Source organism: Spea bombifrons, chromosome 5, assembly GCF_027358695.1.
Source record: "Spea bombifrons isolate aSpeBom1 chromosome 5, aSpeBom1.2.pri, whole genome shotgun sequence".
NCBI classification, from domain to species: Eukaryota; Metazoa; Chordata; class Amphibia; order Anura; family Pelobatidae; genus Spea; species Spea bombifrons.
The window spans coordinates 82744397-82757784 of NC_071091.1; the positions used below are offsets into that span (position 1 = coordinate 82744397).

A 13388-nucleotide genomic window follows, 5' to 3' on the forward strand; every position below is an offset into this window, starting at 1 on the left:
AATCCAGACTGCTGGACAATGTCATCATTTTATTATATGATTTTAATGGTAGGGGTTAATGACCCTGGCCGTTCCGCTGACTGGTAGCATGAAGCTGCCCAGTGCAGAGGGCATCTTGCAGGCATCTCCTGATTGCTGAATGAACGTGCAGCAGCGGCATGTAGGCTTCATTATGCAACAGACATAAAGCAGCATGTGCCACATAGAAGCTTTCTAACATTAATCTGCTTCCTTGTGTTTTTGGTTTGAAATGTCACAGTTTCAACCTCTGCAAGGAGTTATTTCCGCATGTGGTTAACTATAACGTTAGCATACAGCATGAGTAATACACACTGATTCAAAGGAAAAAATACTTTAACCATGCTCACAATGTGCTATTTATCAGTAAATTTGGCATTAAACATAGGGTTTTTCGTAGTATCTTCTATAGTAGCTCTACACCAAGAAAAACAGACAGACAATGTGGGCCAAAAACATATATGCCTAAAATTCTGTGTTTCTATATGTATTTTTGTAATACCATGTTTGCTGTATTTCTTTCTCTCCCTCTATACATCAAATTTAGAATTGTAGTGACATTATAGAAGTCTGGACCAAGCCTCTTTACTGACAGCAAAATGTGGTAATAAATGTTCTCTAACGTCAGCGATGTGTGTGTTTCAATACTGTTCCACCTGTTCTCTATTACAATTGTGACTTGGGTGCAATATATGCATAAAATAAACAGATGCAGAAAAAAAACAGAATAAGTGTGGGTTCGTCATTTTTCTAGAAGCAAAATTACAACAAAAGGACCATTATAATGTAACACAAACAATAAGTGAAATTCTCCATTTGCCCGTGTTCTCCCAGAAAAAAAAAAAGATACATTTTAGTTGTGAAGGAAAGGTTCGCATTGGGTTGTAGCCAAAGTAGCATTTGTTGTACATGTCAGAATAATTTAACACTTCATGAGGTAAAGTGAAATAGAATAAATGTCCCTTTCATCAGGTGATCAAATACAACATACTGAACCAACATGAACTTGCATTAAATATAGTTTGTGTTGAAATATTTAATGTAAGAAAACATCTTCTGTTCCACACATCACCTCAGTTTGTTTTTGTATATTATTCCCCAATCTGTACAGAGAAGGTTGTTGGCATGGATCCCTTTTTTAAAAGAATATATATATTTCTAACTAGCCAAAGATAAACAGAGCTATGAAAAACATTAATCTTGCAATTTGTTTTTAAAGGGACAATCTATGTCACCCCCATTTGTTTTGTGTTTTTCTACATGCTGATTGGTGTTTGCGTTCTGTAGTTTGGACATCTCAGGACTCCTCCCCTGCTGCCTCTGCTGAAACCAGGAAGTGTAAGCAAGAAGCATACTTAAGTACACTTCCGGCTTCTGCTCTATGACACGCTCAGTGAAATCAATGGGAGTAGCAGCACCCCGTTGCATGTATTTTGGTACAATGCTAGCCTATATTTGATTGCATCTAATCCATTGGTTTTAATGGTAGCTGATGGCACCGGCACCCCCACGTTATCTCCATCTGTAGGTAATTCTTGTATATGTATTTCTGTGTAAAATTTATTTTTATAGTTGCATCTATACGTATAAACACCTCCATTATCTTAGAAAGTATTTTGTAATGTATTTTTGAAATACATGAAAAGCAGTGATGTGCCAATCTTTAATTAATGGGTGTTAAGTGAGTATAATCAAAATAACATCTGTATTCAGTTTGCCAGTGTGGGCATGGATGATCAATTGTCTTTTAAAGGAACAAAAGTTTAATATTTTGGGCAGGATAGAGACTACAACATCTCTTTCTTATACTTTTTATTGTACCAAATCAGACTAACCTTTCAGAGCTGACCAAATGAATGGTAATTATTTGTTGGGAAAACACATTTAAGCCTGTGTGTCATTAATCTTTCTCCACTCTGGACATATGCAAATGTCTCAGCATTTATAATGCTTATCATATTAACCCTAGTATGTGTATCCCGCTCTATAGTAACTTTACTTTTGCTGGAAATAACTTTCTGAGATGCTGAAAAGTGAGGTTGCTGCTTTCTGTTGATTCATAGTTATCTGCTGGTGTTACCTATGGGGTGAGGCTCTTAAAACACGAGACTGGCCAGTAAAACATGATCGAAGGTCAGTAAAGAGCTTTAAAAACAATGAACCGAGCGCGTAAATGCACTCTTTGCCTAAATGCCATGACCTGAGTGCAGTTCTTTATGATAGTAATACCCAGGAAGAGTGTGATAGGGTGCAAGCTTGCTTTAAACCAGGCATCTATGAAAAGTTAACATCTCCTGAAAAAGAATGCTGACATTTGTAAGAACCTCCTGTTAATGCTGTCCCTAAAAAGCCTGAAAGGTATAAAGTAAAATTCTAAAAAAGTAATAAATCTATCCTTTGAGACCAATTCTGCTGATCCATGGCCTGCTTGCGTATGTTAAAAGTGAACTGTGAACGTTTGTGGTCAGGTTTTAGCGAAGCTGTACAACCAGGGGGCAAGTCAAAAAAACCACATGTGACATCAGTTACTTTTTGTTTGTATTAGATGAGAGGACAGCATGAGAGATGCATCAAGTTAATCCTTTGGCAATCTCTCTGTGTATTCTGATTTACACTGCTCGCGTATTTCTCTTAAACCCCCCTTTAACCAAAAATCAGAGACAAAACAGTGCTTATGCTGATTAGACTTCCGCTACGATGCACTGCTGTCAGTAGTGAATAACAAGTAGCTCTCTTAAGCTTGATCAGGAAAAAAACATATACTGAAAATGATGAAATCTCTTTATTAAATATAAATCGATCTTACGAAGACAGTCACAATCAGTTACATCCAACGACAGCCTCTAGATTGTAAGCTCGGTTGAGCAGGGCCCTCCTTACCCCTTGCTTCTGTAAGTCAAATTGTATTACTCTTACTTATGTCCTGTCTACCCGCGTTGTACAGCGCTACGGAATATGGTGACGCTATATAAACCAATAAATATGACATTACAATCCACTTTTTGCCTGGTAGTTTATCTTCGACCCGAACCTTTGTCACCGCGTCAGCATGTGAACCCTGTGGCTACCTTACAGTGCAGTCAGCGCATGTTTGCGTGGATACTGTTTTTATAAGAAAATATCAGAGCCGTTTTGACCTGCACACAGAGACTTTACATAGATGGATGCTTAATGCAGACATAAATTGCTGGTAAGATAATAATGACGCTTTAAACTCTTGGGTCTGCGCTCATTGATATTTCTGTGCTGGATGGAGGTGTCACTGCAATTACTATCCGACCCCCAAGTTGAATTATTATTGGAATATAATTGTTTGATTTGCTTCACGTTTCTTCAAACTGAACCAAAAAATGTGTTTTTGGCAAATTGCTTATGTTTAGAGCTTTTTGTTTTAAATTGCAGCTAAAAAATGCTGTTAAACATTTTTCCGTTGCTGTTAACACTGTAATGCATCCCTTTGCTGGTGGTGTGGGATCTGACCTCTGTAGAAAGAAAGTCAGTTCTTGTTATTTACATGCAACAACATTTTCTCTGACCTGTGATCGGTTTACATCACCTATCTACGCTCTTTGTCGTATGTGCAGTGTTACTTGATGAGCGGTTACTGGACAGGAGACATCCATGTCAATTGACGCTGGTGTCTTATTTTAATTTTTAAATAATTATAGCAATACCGTGGATATTGGGGAAAGTACAATGCAAACTGTAAAAACGGCATAGGGTGGAAATTAGCCTAGAAGGTAAAATGAATGCAACTTGTGTGCCGTCAGGGTATATCAATCATCAGTGTGGCCGTTTGTGTTGATGGCGCCATGGTGTTAGTCTTACCTGGCAACTCTCTGGAACTACCCAGCAAATCTGGTGACTTATTACTCAGGAGTGGTCCTTTGATCGCCAGGTATGAGGATGGGAGTGCTATTTAGCTCCTCTACTCACTGACCAGTATAGCCAACTTTAAACCATTTTACTGCCCCCCCCCCGCGTGTGTATGGAAAGGTGGGCCTGCTGGGCCAGCATGCCGGACAATCTCCCCAGTGTGAGTGTTATTGGGACGTTTAGTGTGGACTCACTAAAAGCTGCCAGCCCTATTCTGAGAGAAAGAAGGTACTTTTTCACTTTTTATGGTGAAAGATGTACTCCAGCAATAAACTGGGATAGTATGCATCCACATACGGTAGTAATCAGGGCACTTCCATTATAAACATGTGTCTAATTACATTTTGGCAGCTTGGCTCTATTTACTGTCTGTCTCTGCTTCCCTTTGACATAGGATCCAGTAATTTGCATGCTTCAGTATTTAGCCGATTTTCTCCTGGACTGGTCTTTTGGTGCTTTACGTATTCAGGATTGATTTCTTTTTCATGAAATTGTATCAGTATTTGGACCAACGGTTGTGGAATGTATATCATAGAAGCTACACTCACATACATGAAAAGTAATTGATAGTCTTGGTTCCTGATGCTATTTTTTTTTAGAACCTTAGATATTGGTCACCTCGTGGTCCGGAGCCTGATTCTCTTACTGTGTTCATTAATCTATTTGACAAGACTGGACCTAGTTTTGTTTTGTTTCATTAATGTGGAAAATAAAGCAGATATAAAAAGACTGGATATTGGTGCATTCTTGGTGATCACAGTTTATTTCTACACAGGACATTCTTTTCTTTCTGGAGTGAAGGAAAAACAATGTGTAGGGGGATAATCATCTCGTTTCCAAGAACTCAGATGCTGTTGGGTTATACCAAAGCACTAAGTGTCAATACCTTTGAGTTTGTTTTTGTGTTCATTCCATCGCTTTAGGACATTACATAAACTCATGTGACTAAGTCTCAGCATGTGTCAAAAAGCAAAATATGTTTTTGGACTATTTTTGACAATGTTTTTTGGGTTGTTTAGCTCACTGGTCTGTTAAAGTTGGGTTTTCACCTTAATTAAATCAACATTATCTGGCAGGTAAGACCAAGATAAACATCTTCAGCAGTGGGGGGGGGGGGACAGTGTTATTTCCCCACTGCTGAAAAGGTTGACGATGTATGTGGTACCCCAATGGTTTGAATAGGACCCGTCCTGCTATGTGTCTTGATTTAAGATGGGTTGTTTTGAATTTGATATGCGTACTTCCTAGCATTTGAAATTGTTAGAGGGGCAATTTTAATGAGATGTGGTTAGAGGCATGGCAAGTTCATGGCTTTTTGTGTGCCTTTGCAACTTATATACACTTTGGTTGTTCAACTATACTTTGGGCTCATATGCACTAAACATGTTGAGGTCCTAGAGGAGAGAAAGAGGACCACAAGGATTTCTTCTTGGAGGGTATGTCGCCAGAGGAGCAATATTTAAGTGACTGCAAACCTAAAGGTGCATTCGCTCAAGACTCCACTTCACCTGCTTAGCCCAGATGTCTGGTCAGGACCTCAATATATGCAAAAAAAAAAATAAAAAAAAAGTATATAAATACAGATTTGGTGTTTCTGCTCACACCTAGCATTGGTCATATAGTGTGGTGGAACCCCAATATGTATGCTTGAGAGATGTCTTTACATAACGTTTGCAGCATGTTTGCTGGGTGTGTGCTGATCTTGCTTAGGGTGTCATTCCCATTTTGTATTTTTCCATCCTTTTTACCTGCCTCTTTATAGATACCGCCAAGGTATAGTTTTCACATTGCAGAAGAGTTCTTCTGTGAGTACTGCCAGGAACATATGCGTGATGTACATAGATGTACTTTAGCACACCTAGCAAATATACACCCTTCTGATGCATCTGTAAATGTCTCTGCAGGGGTTTCATCTTTCTTTAGTGGGTTGTGTGGATTTTAGCTGAGAAATCTGCATCTAACCCTCGGCCACAGCTATCTGGATGTACGTGCTTTGCTGGAAACTCTATACAGTACTCCATAGGTTCTTCTCAATATAGTTTACCTGCATTAGGGTCTTTCTTAGGCCCCAGATGTTGGCACCTTGAATCGTGGTGGGATCTTAAGGAACAAATTCCTTGAAGTCCACTGCAGTTGGTGGCTTTAGTTACAAACCGCTTCCCAAAACGCGTTCAATAGGCATGTGTTTTGCACATGGCATTATTCCTTTCATTTTCATTTCAATATCTTTGTTCCCCTTATCCAGTAGCTCTTGTAAGCTGTAGGTGTTAATTACCTTCAATATGCTGACTATTCTAAGCGTATCGCAGGCTGGCTGATGGATGATTTTGTCACCTTGTAAACAGGTTATTAAAATCATTATATAGCTGTCCGTATTCCCCTCGCTGCATAGTTTAATATCTGTTAATACAAGTTTGAATTAAAGATGTATTGTTAGAGTGACTGATTTTTACAGTGATTGATGTCGATCTGGCTACATTCCCACGTTCACTTCAGTTGTATGGAGTGGAATTTTCCTTCTAACCAAAGCTAGCTGTTCAAATGTCATATGAATCAAAGAGAGCGGAGAGACTGCATGGTTGGCCTATATTTGCTAACATTCCTTTTGTTATGTTTTTTTTAAATGACGCCAAGCAAGAAAACATGATAATGTCTCCCAACTGTTTGTATTGTTTACTATTTTTGTTGGAGATGGAATATAACCAGCTGCTGTTTGCGTGCTGCCTGCAGAAAACTTATAAGACTGCAGTCTTTGCGAACCAATTTAAGTTAAAGAGACATGGTCACTCTGTGAGATAAACCAGCGTTCATCTGCATGGTTATTTTTCTATTATGTGGCTTATGTTGTGCTGCGTAATTTTTCTGCCTCGTTTATTGCCGTGTAATACAACCCCCCCCCCCCAGTATCGCTTTGAACTTTGCTTGCTGAGATGTGAGCTCTTCATGGAGTGACATAGGAGATGCTCTTTCTCAAATATCATACGCAATGTTTCTATGAATGATGCTTTCCAATTAAAATATAAGTGAAATTGTGATCAAAGGATACCAAACAAAAATTGGGATTGTAACCCGCAATTATTTTCAGGAGTAGTAATATTTATGTTCAAAATTCACTTTTGCCATCAGAATATGGAGGATGGCTTTAAGTTGCATCATGCTTCAATGTCTGATTTATGGTTTTCTTTCCTCTTTAGGGTTAAACTTACGCTCAGACCTGACAATATGGCTGTAGTCTTGAATACACATTTTAGCCTAAGAATGCCTGGAAATCACAATGAAGGGAAAGATAAGAAAATATCCAGTTTATTGCCCGAGAGGAAAAAAGTGGTGCCGTTGTCTTCGGTATTTCACATCAATGACACGGAGTCTCCTGGTGAAGGACAGCCCAAGGTGAGCCGCCAGTGAGGGGCACGGTTACCACACAGAAATATCAGGGGGTATTAGAATGTGGTAACTAGCATAATTTAGGAACCAATGGACTGCTAATTTAAATGACTTATTCTCTAAGCACCAATTGGGCCTGCTTCGGGATGCATGGATGTGCTGGCAGATGTATTAACAGAGGGGATTTTAAAGACCCCTACTGAAATATCCTGAGACCAACTATTTATCCCAAAAGTTAGAGCTGTTGGGTCAGCCTGCCTTCATGATGTTTACAAAGGCCTTCCAAGAAGTGTTAGGAATAGTCGGCAATAACTTTTAACAGTCAAATATCACCATGGTTTTGATAATTTTTTAAGTTTAAGTTTAAGGATGAGAACAGCTATTGCCAATTTTGTTTTACAGATGTATGGCAGCCGAGGCAGGCCTCCTGCATCCAGCTTTACTGTGAACGACTCTCTCCTGGATGTGGTGGAAACCCAAGGTGCGTCAGGATGCAGAGGCTCGTGCATGCGTGTGGTAGTCCAGCGTGTGTATGGTCTTCCTACCAGAGACAATGCTGCATACTGTCTAGCGGGAAGTGTTAAACCCATTGCACCCACTGCCGGCACTTCACAGAAGATGGATGTCAGGTACGCTCAAAGCAAAACATAGTAATGTAGTCCGCAGTATGGCCCGATTGGCCTGGAAGTTCCGTTGGGGTAAGAGCCTATATAGTTCTATATTTTTTTATCTTATTTTTTTTTGTTCCAGTAACACATAGTTTTAGTTTTGAATGTATTGCAAATAAGCTGTAGATATTTATGTTTGTATTTCAAGAAGGGACATATTGGGTCTTGAAGGCTTAAGTGATTTTATACAACCTACTAAAATTTGTTCGCTTCCTTGTATGCGCCTCCTTAAAGTTTTGGTGTTACGTTAGCGCGCAGTCTCCCGGTAATCCGTGTTCTGCCGTTAAACTGCCGCGCATTCTGTCTAGCACAAGTACCGGTAAGAAGTTGAGTGTAAGAGTATAACCCCGCTATAAGATTTCTATAAAATATCATCCGCGCGGAAGGGAATGCAGTCGCATTATTATGTGAATACAATCTTCTGGACGCGCAAAATGTCATCGACGTGGCCCTGATATGCAAGAAAAAAGAAAGTGTGGCGGAGGTGGGGAATTCAGACATGTACCTCGACGCGGCCGGAAAGGATGCCAAACATTCTGTTCGAAAAGGAAGCGTATTTTTCCATCACACAGATTAACAACAAATTACACGGCAACCTGAGTTTGTGTGAAATGTTTTGTAAAGGAAATACCCTCAAGCACAAGAGTGACTCTCACAGGAAAGTCCGGTAGTGCTGTAACCGACGAGTCCAGGTAGACTGCATGCTAAAGTAGAAAATTTCAGGTAGACTGCATGCTAAATGTTGTTTTTGTTATACAGAATATACATCTTAGGCTGCCCTTGTCCTCCTACCATGTATAAAACTATATATTTATATTTTTAGGTTGGGGGCAGGTTGGTAGTTACATTTTGTCAGCCTGCTTTTAAGTTTGTACTTTTCCAGTTACAAAATTTATTTTTTTATAATTATTTAAGCCTTTCTTACTGATTTGAAAGCTGATCTGTTATGTTCCCCACTTGCCATGTTTTATAATTCCGCACACCAATAATCTCTGTAATCACCTTTAGAGATTACATGTTACATTACATGTTCCCATGTTGCTGATCGTTATTGATTGCTTCGTGGGTGAGGAGGAAGGAGAGAGCTTCTGGCCTGGAACTTTACGTAGCGCCGGTCCTGCCGCCAGTCTTAAGCTTTAGTTATACTAAAAGCTGAGATGGCGACGGTTACCTTTAGAAATGATTAACCACGCGATTATTTAAATTAATGCTCATGTATTATGAGGTCCTATGAAAAAATAAACCAATAATAGTAAGAGATTTAATAAAAAGGTATATAAAGAAGAAGAAATCTTCTATTTCTTATGAAATCGCACAATTATCTTTCTGTTCTCATTAAACTGTATCATTGCTAATAACATCTCACTTTTCATTCACTGAATCTTTTAATTCAATTCCAAAAGAGTTTTATGAGGAAACATGACTCATTTGACTGATAATTTTCTTTCAAATACACAGAGTATTATTCATTTTGGTACTTAACATAAATATGATATTCTCATCATTCTGTGCGATATGGTATTATTTGGTGGCCCCAATATCGCATTAAGAAAATAATTATTTACTAAAGAACACGACCTGAAATCATTTGAAAATAGTTGTTTGCATTCCCTGAAACCAGCCTTTTTCCCTGGAAACATCCCATTAACGTTGTTCCTTTCTTCAATGAACAGACTTATTGTAAGCAAAGTATGCGATACAAAACAAGGGTCAAGATAATAAAGCACTTCTCTGATAAAAGGAACTCTGTATCATGTCATTAAATATTATTTCCTGTTCTTGTCGCAAGAATGCCAAGAGCTGGTGTTAAAATAACCAAGCACAGAACATGGTGGCTATTGCTAGAGTGAACCTCCTTACAGACTGTATTGAAGAGGCTCTGCAAACCCTTAGAGAAAAAAGCTTAGCTTGAATAGGGGCAGTAGGTGAAAGAATGCAATTACATGCGTGATTATGGCATATTCTGGATCTGGATACAGAATAGTTACTCTGGTGAACAGAAAATGCATTAGAGCCGCGAATTCTGCACCTTGAAGATGGTTTAGGAGTCTATAAATGCCTCGCAAAACTCATATAGAATGTAAAATAGCATTATGCATGTATGTGCACTGTAAATGAAGTACTATTATCAGTACATTTCTAGATGTAGTGTAAGACTTGCCTTTTAGTGGCTTTGGTGTCTGAAACCTGAACCCAAGTTCTGATTTAGCTTTCAGTGGTTTTAGCTTCTATTCTAGTGCAGACACTGTGGTGCTTGACAGACATCACTACCTCCTGCGTTGCTGAACTTCAACATTTATTGCTAGAAACTATAAAATAAAAAAACAAGATCTTTTGCAGGGACTCAATGCCACGTTGCATCACATCCATGTACCGCTTTTCCCTTTAGGAATATGTATTAGTGATTAACAGTGTTGCACAGCAATATCATGTGCATTTAAACAGCATGCAATGCGTTAGCTAAATTAGTTTAATCAAGATACTTTGTCATCTACCACAACCATTTACTCAAATACTTTGTATAAAGTCGGCATAAAACATGGGGACGTCAATGGATATATGGTCAGGACCTCTGGCCACCCCCAAAGCGAATGTCTCCTTTAATAATATTGGGGTGTCTGGCTGTTTGGTGGGTAATCCAGCATTTAATTCATTCAGAAGTAGTTTTACACTCACTATAACTGATGTTTTGTTGTATGTCATATTAGTGTACATGGTGGCTATCTATGTATTTACCAAAACCGAGCACAACTTAAAAGAAGCCGTTATAAAGCAAATCGTTACTAAACAAACTTATTTTATAGCACGTGAATTCATAGTCTGTGTGCATTAACCGGTGATCTGAGGCTTCTCTACCAGCTATGGTTCCAGTGTCAGGCTTGCTTGGGGGCATGCTTTGTGGTATTGCCAAGGGCACGAGCCTGGACATTTTTTTAAAAAAAAACTCCTTAAAGCATAATCTCAATGCATATTATTGAAATCATAAGGCACGCTAGTGTTAAAGTAGGTAGAGCGCAAGGTGCAGGAAGCGAGGGTATAGTTACATGAAAGGTACGAGTGAAGTAAGGCTCTGGGCCTCCAGCCTTATGCTTGATCAAGTAAGTTCTTGGTACCTGGCCTGGTATAGTTACAGTGGGTCTGAATGGATAGAGACAAACAGCAGAGGACTTTCTTTTGAGGGAATGATAGGTGTTTGGCAAGAGATCCAGCCCATTCACCCTTCTGAAAACACATCCCAGCGATGCTTTGGCATATAGCAGGTGAGGGACAGACTGGTTAGTTAAGCTAAAAAAAATAAAAAAATGAGGGACACTAAAAGGTATATGAATAAAGATGTTAGGGTGCTGATCTTTTCCGCATGGTCCCAAAATCTGAGTCTTCTGGGTCAAGCACCCTACCACAAAGGTGCCTTTTTAATGGTATCTAGGGAGGGCTTTAGATTTGCAAAAGCATCCCAATGGGTTAAAATGCAGTGCAGTCCCACTGATTATGCTCCATGGTAAGCAGTACAGCCGTGCCATGATTAGATAGGACTCTTCAACATTGCAATATTATTATTATCTTTTATTTATATAGCGCCAACAGTTTACGCAGCGTTTAATACAATACATATATTCAAGGGGTATGACAAGATGAGAATTGACAGACTAAGATAAACCGATACATCAGAATAAATAATGTCTCCAATATCACATTTCAATTCTGGTGCCCCCATTTACTGGTTAACGATCAGTGGTGGGATCTTTGTATTTGACAGACTGGTACTTCTGTAAATTATTCTGTACACACTCGAAGAACTGTCAGCCGGGTTCTTTAATATGTTTTAGCTTTCATCAATGAAGACTAAAACTAACTTTAGGTTGTGCTTTTTGTTTGGGGGCAAATTGTTTACTGGTGTATGGACCCTTGCTGATTTTGGTGCCTTATGGCTCCCCTTCTGGGAATTGGAGCTCACTGGTCCCATTGCACGCTTTTAGGGCCTGTTCGCCCCATTGTGAGCATGATGTGGGGCAGTGGGATGAGCATGAGGTGTGATGGGGCAGTGAGGCGTTGTTGTTAGGTTTGCTCTGGCCCCGAAGATGTCTGATGGCGGCCCCGCATGTAGCGTATTGAACTGCAAACTGTGGTAAATCTGCTGTTATAATGCGTTAATGTAAGCCTGTGCTAGTCGGCTTAGTTGATTTTATTTTGGTTTTCTTACCCTGGGAAATATCCACTGCATTCTGTCAACAAAGTAATAAAAGGCTCTATCCCTAAGATTATTACCTTGAACATTGTCCTGGACATTTCTGTGTACTTTGCCTGACCTCCTCTGTACTGTTTGCTCATGTGTGGGCAATGTAGAGCCTGCGTCCCGATAAGCACTGCGTATGTGCCGACGTCACGCTCTCTGATCTCAATGACGCGCTGCATGTCAACATTTACAAACGGCGTTCTTTGACTGAAGAAGAGACATATTTAGTCTGTGCTGTATCTCCTTTATCTGAAAGTTATCAGAATGTGTGGATGAAGTCAGCGTGTTCCAGTAAATGTTAATTAAACAGCATTTGTCAACATACACTTCCTGTTTAAATAATCGCTGGGAGTGTGTGTTTTGTAATACAACACAGTTTACAGGTATGGCCATAAAGTAAAGGCTATTAATGATGCCCAGAGGTAGATCGTGACTATATTAATTTAAAATTGGCATACGTAGCTACTCCGCTTTGGCATAACACAACACGAATCCTGTTTATTGATTAAAAAGTCTGTGCCTTGGAACGTGTTATTTAATGCATAAACCTAGTTCTTGTGTTACAGTCTAATATAATGAAACACATATTTGCTTCAAAACAAGCCCGTGGTATGTTAATAAATACTCAATTTAGCATTTAAGACCTGGCTGGTGGGGGGTAGTGTACCACCGGGGCTTGTGTCATACCCCTGGCGTTCCTCCCCCCTGTATAAATATTTCAAAGCCATTTTTAGTGATTTCATGCCTACCTTTTGGTGTAGGACTGTTTTTTTTATATACTTTTTTATATTTTTTATATCCCTTGGTATCCGCTAACACTGCAGAATTGGTTTCTCACAAACCGTGTGGGCATCGGTACTGGCACGTTGGACCATGCTGCATATTACTGCCTGGGTATTCAAAGAAGCTGCAGATGTTCAGTACTTTATAATAACAAATAATGTCCTCCGTTTCTTATTATCTTCTATGAGTTTCTGTAATGCTTACTGGGTTATGTATTAAAATGATATTTAAACAATGGTCCTCCAACAATATTTGTTTGAACTATATGACATTATCTGGAACTAAGAAACCAGATTCTCCAGATGGAGAGCCGACTTGGTAAGTATGTTACGTGTCAGACGCAACTCCTGCATGGCATACAGCTTAGGGGTAGGGAAAGGGGGCATATAGGGTTTTTTTTTTTTTTTTTTTTAAAGACCCCCATG

General features: G+C 39.3%; 1 protein-coding gene across 1 annotated transcript in view; it reads left to right on the plus strand.

The window, feature by feature from the left end:
- The window catches only part of SPIDR (scaffold protein involved in DNA repair), a 154064-nt gene that overhangs the window by 58755 nt on the left and 81921 nt on the right, over positions 1 to 13388 (plus strand). Inside the window, exons 8-9 of the mRNA XM_053467897.1 lie at positions 7089 to 7284; positions 7681 to 7907. Of these exons, the coding sequence (XP_053323872.1) occupies positions 7089 to 7284; positions 7681 to 7907 (423 nt within the window). The remainder of the gene's footprint in view (positions 1 to 7088; positions 7285 to 7680; positions 7908 to 13388) is intronic.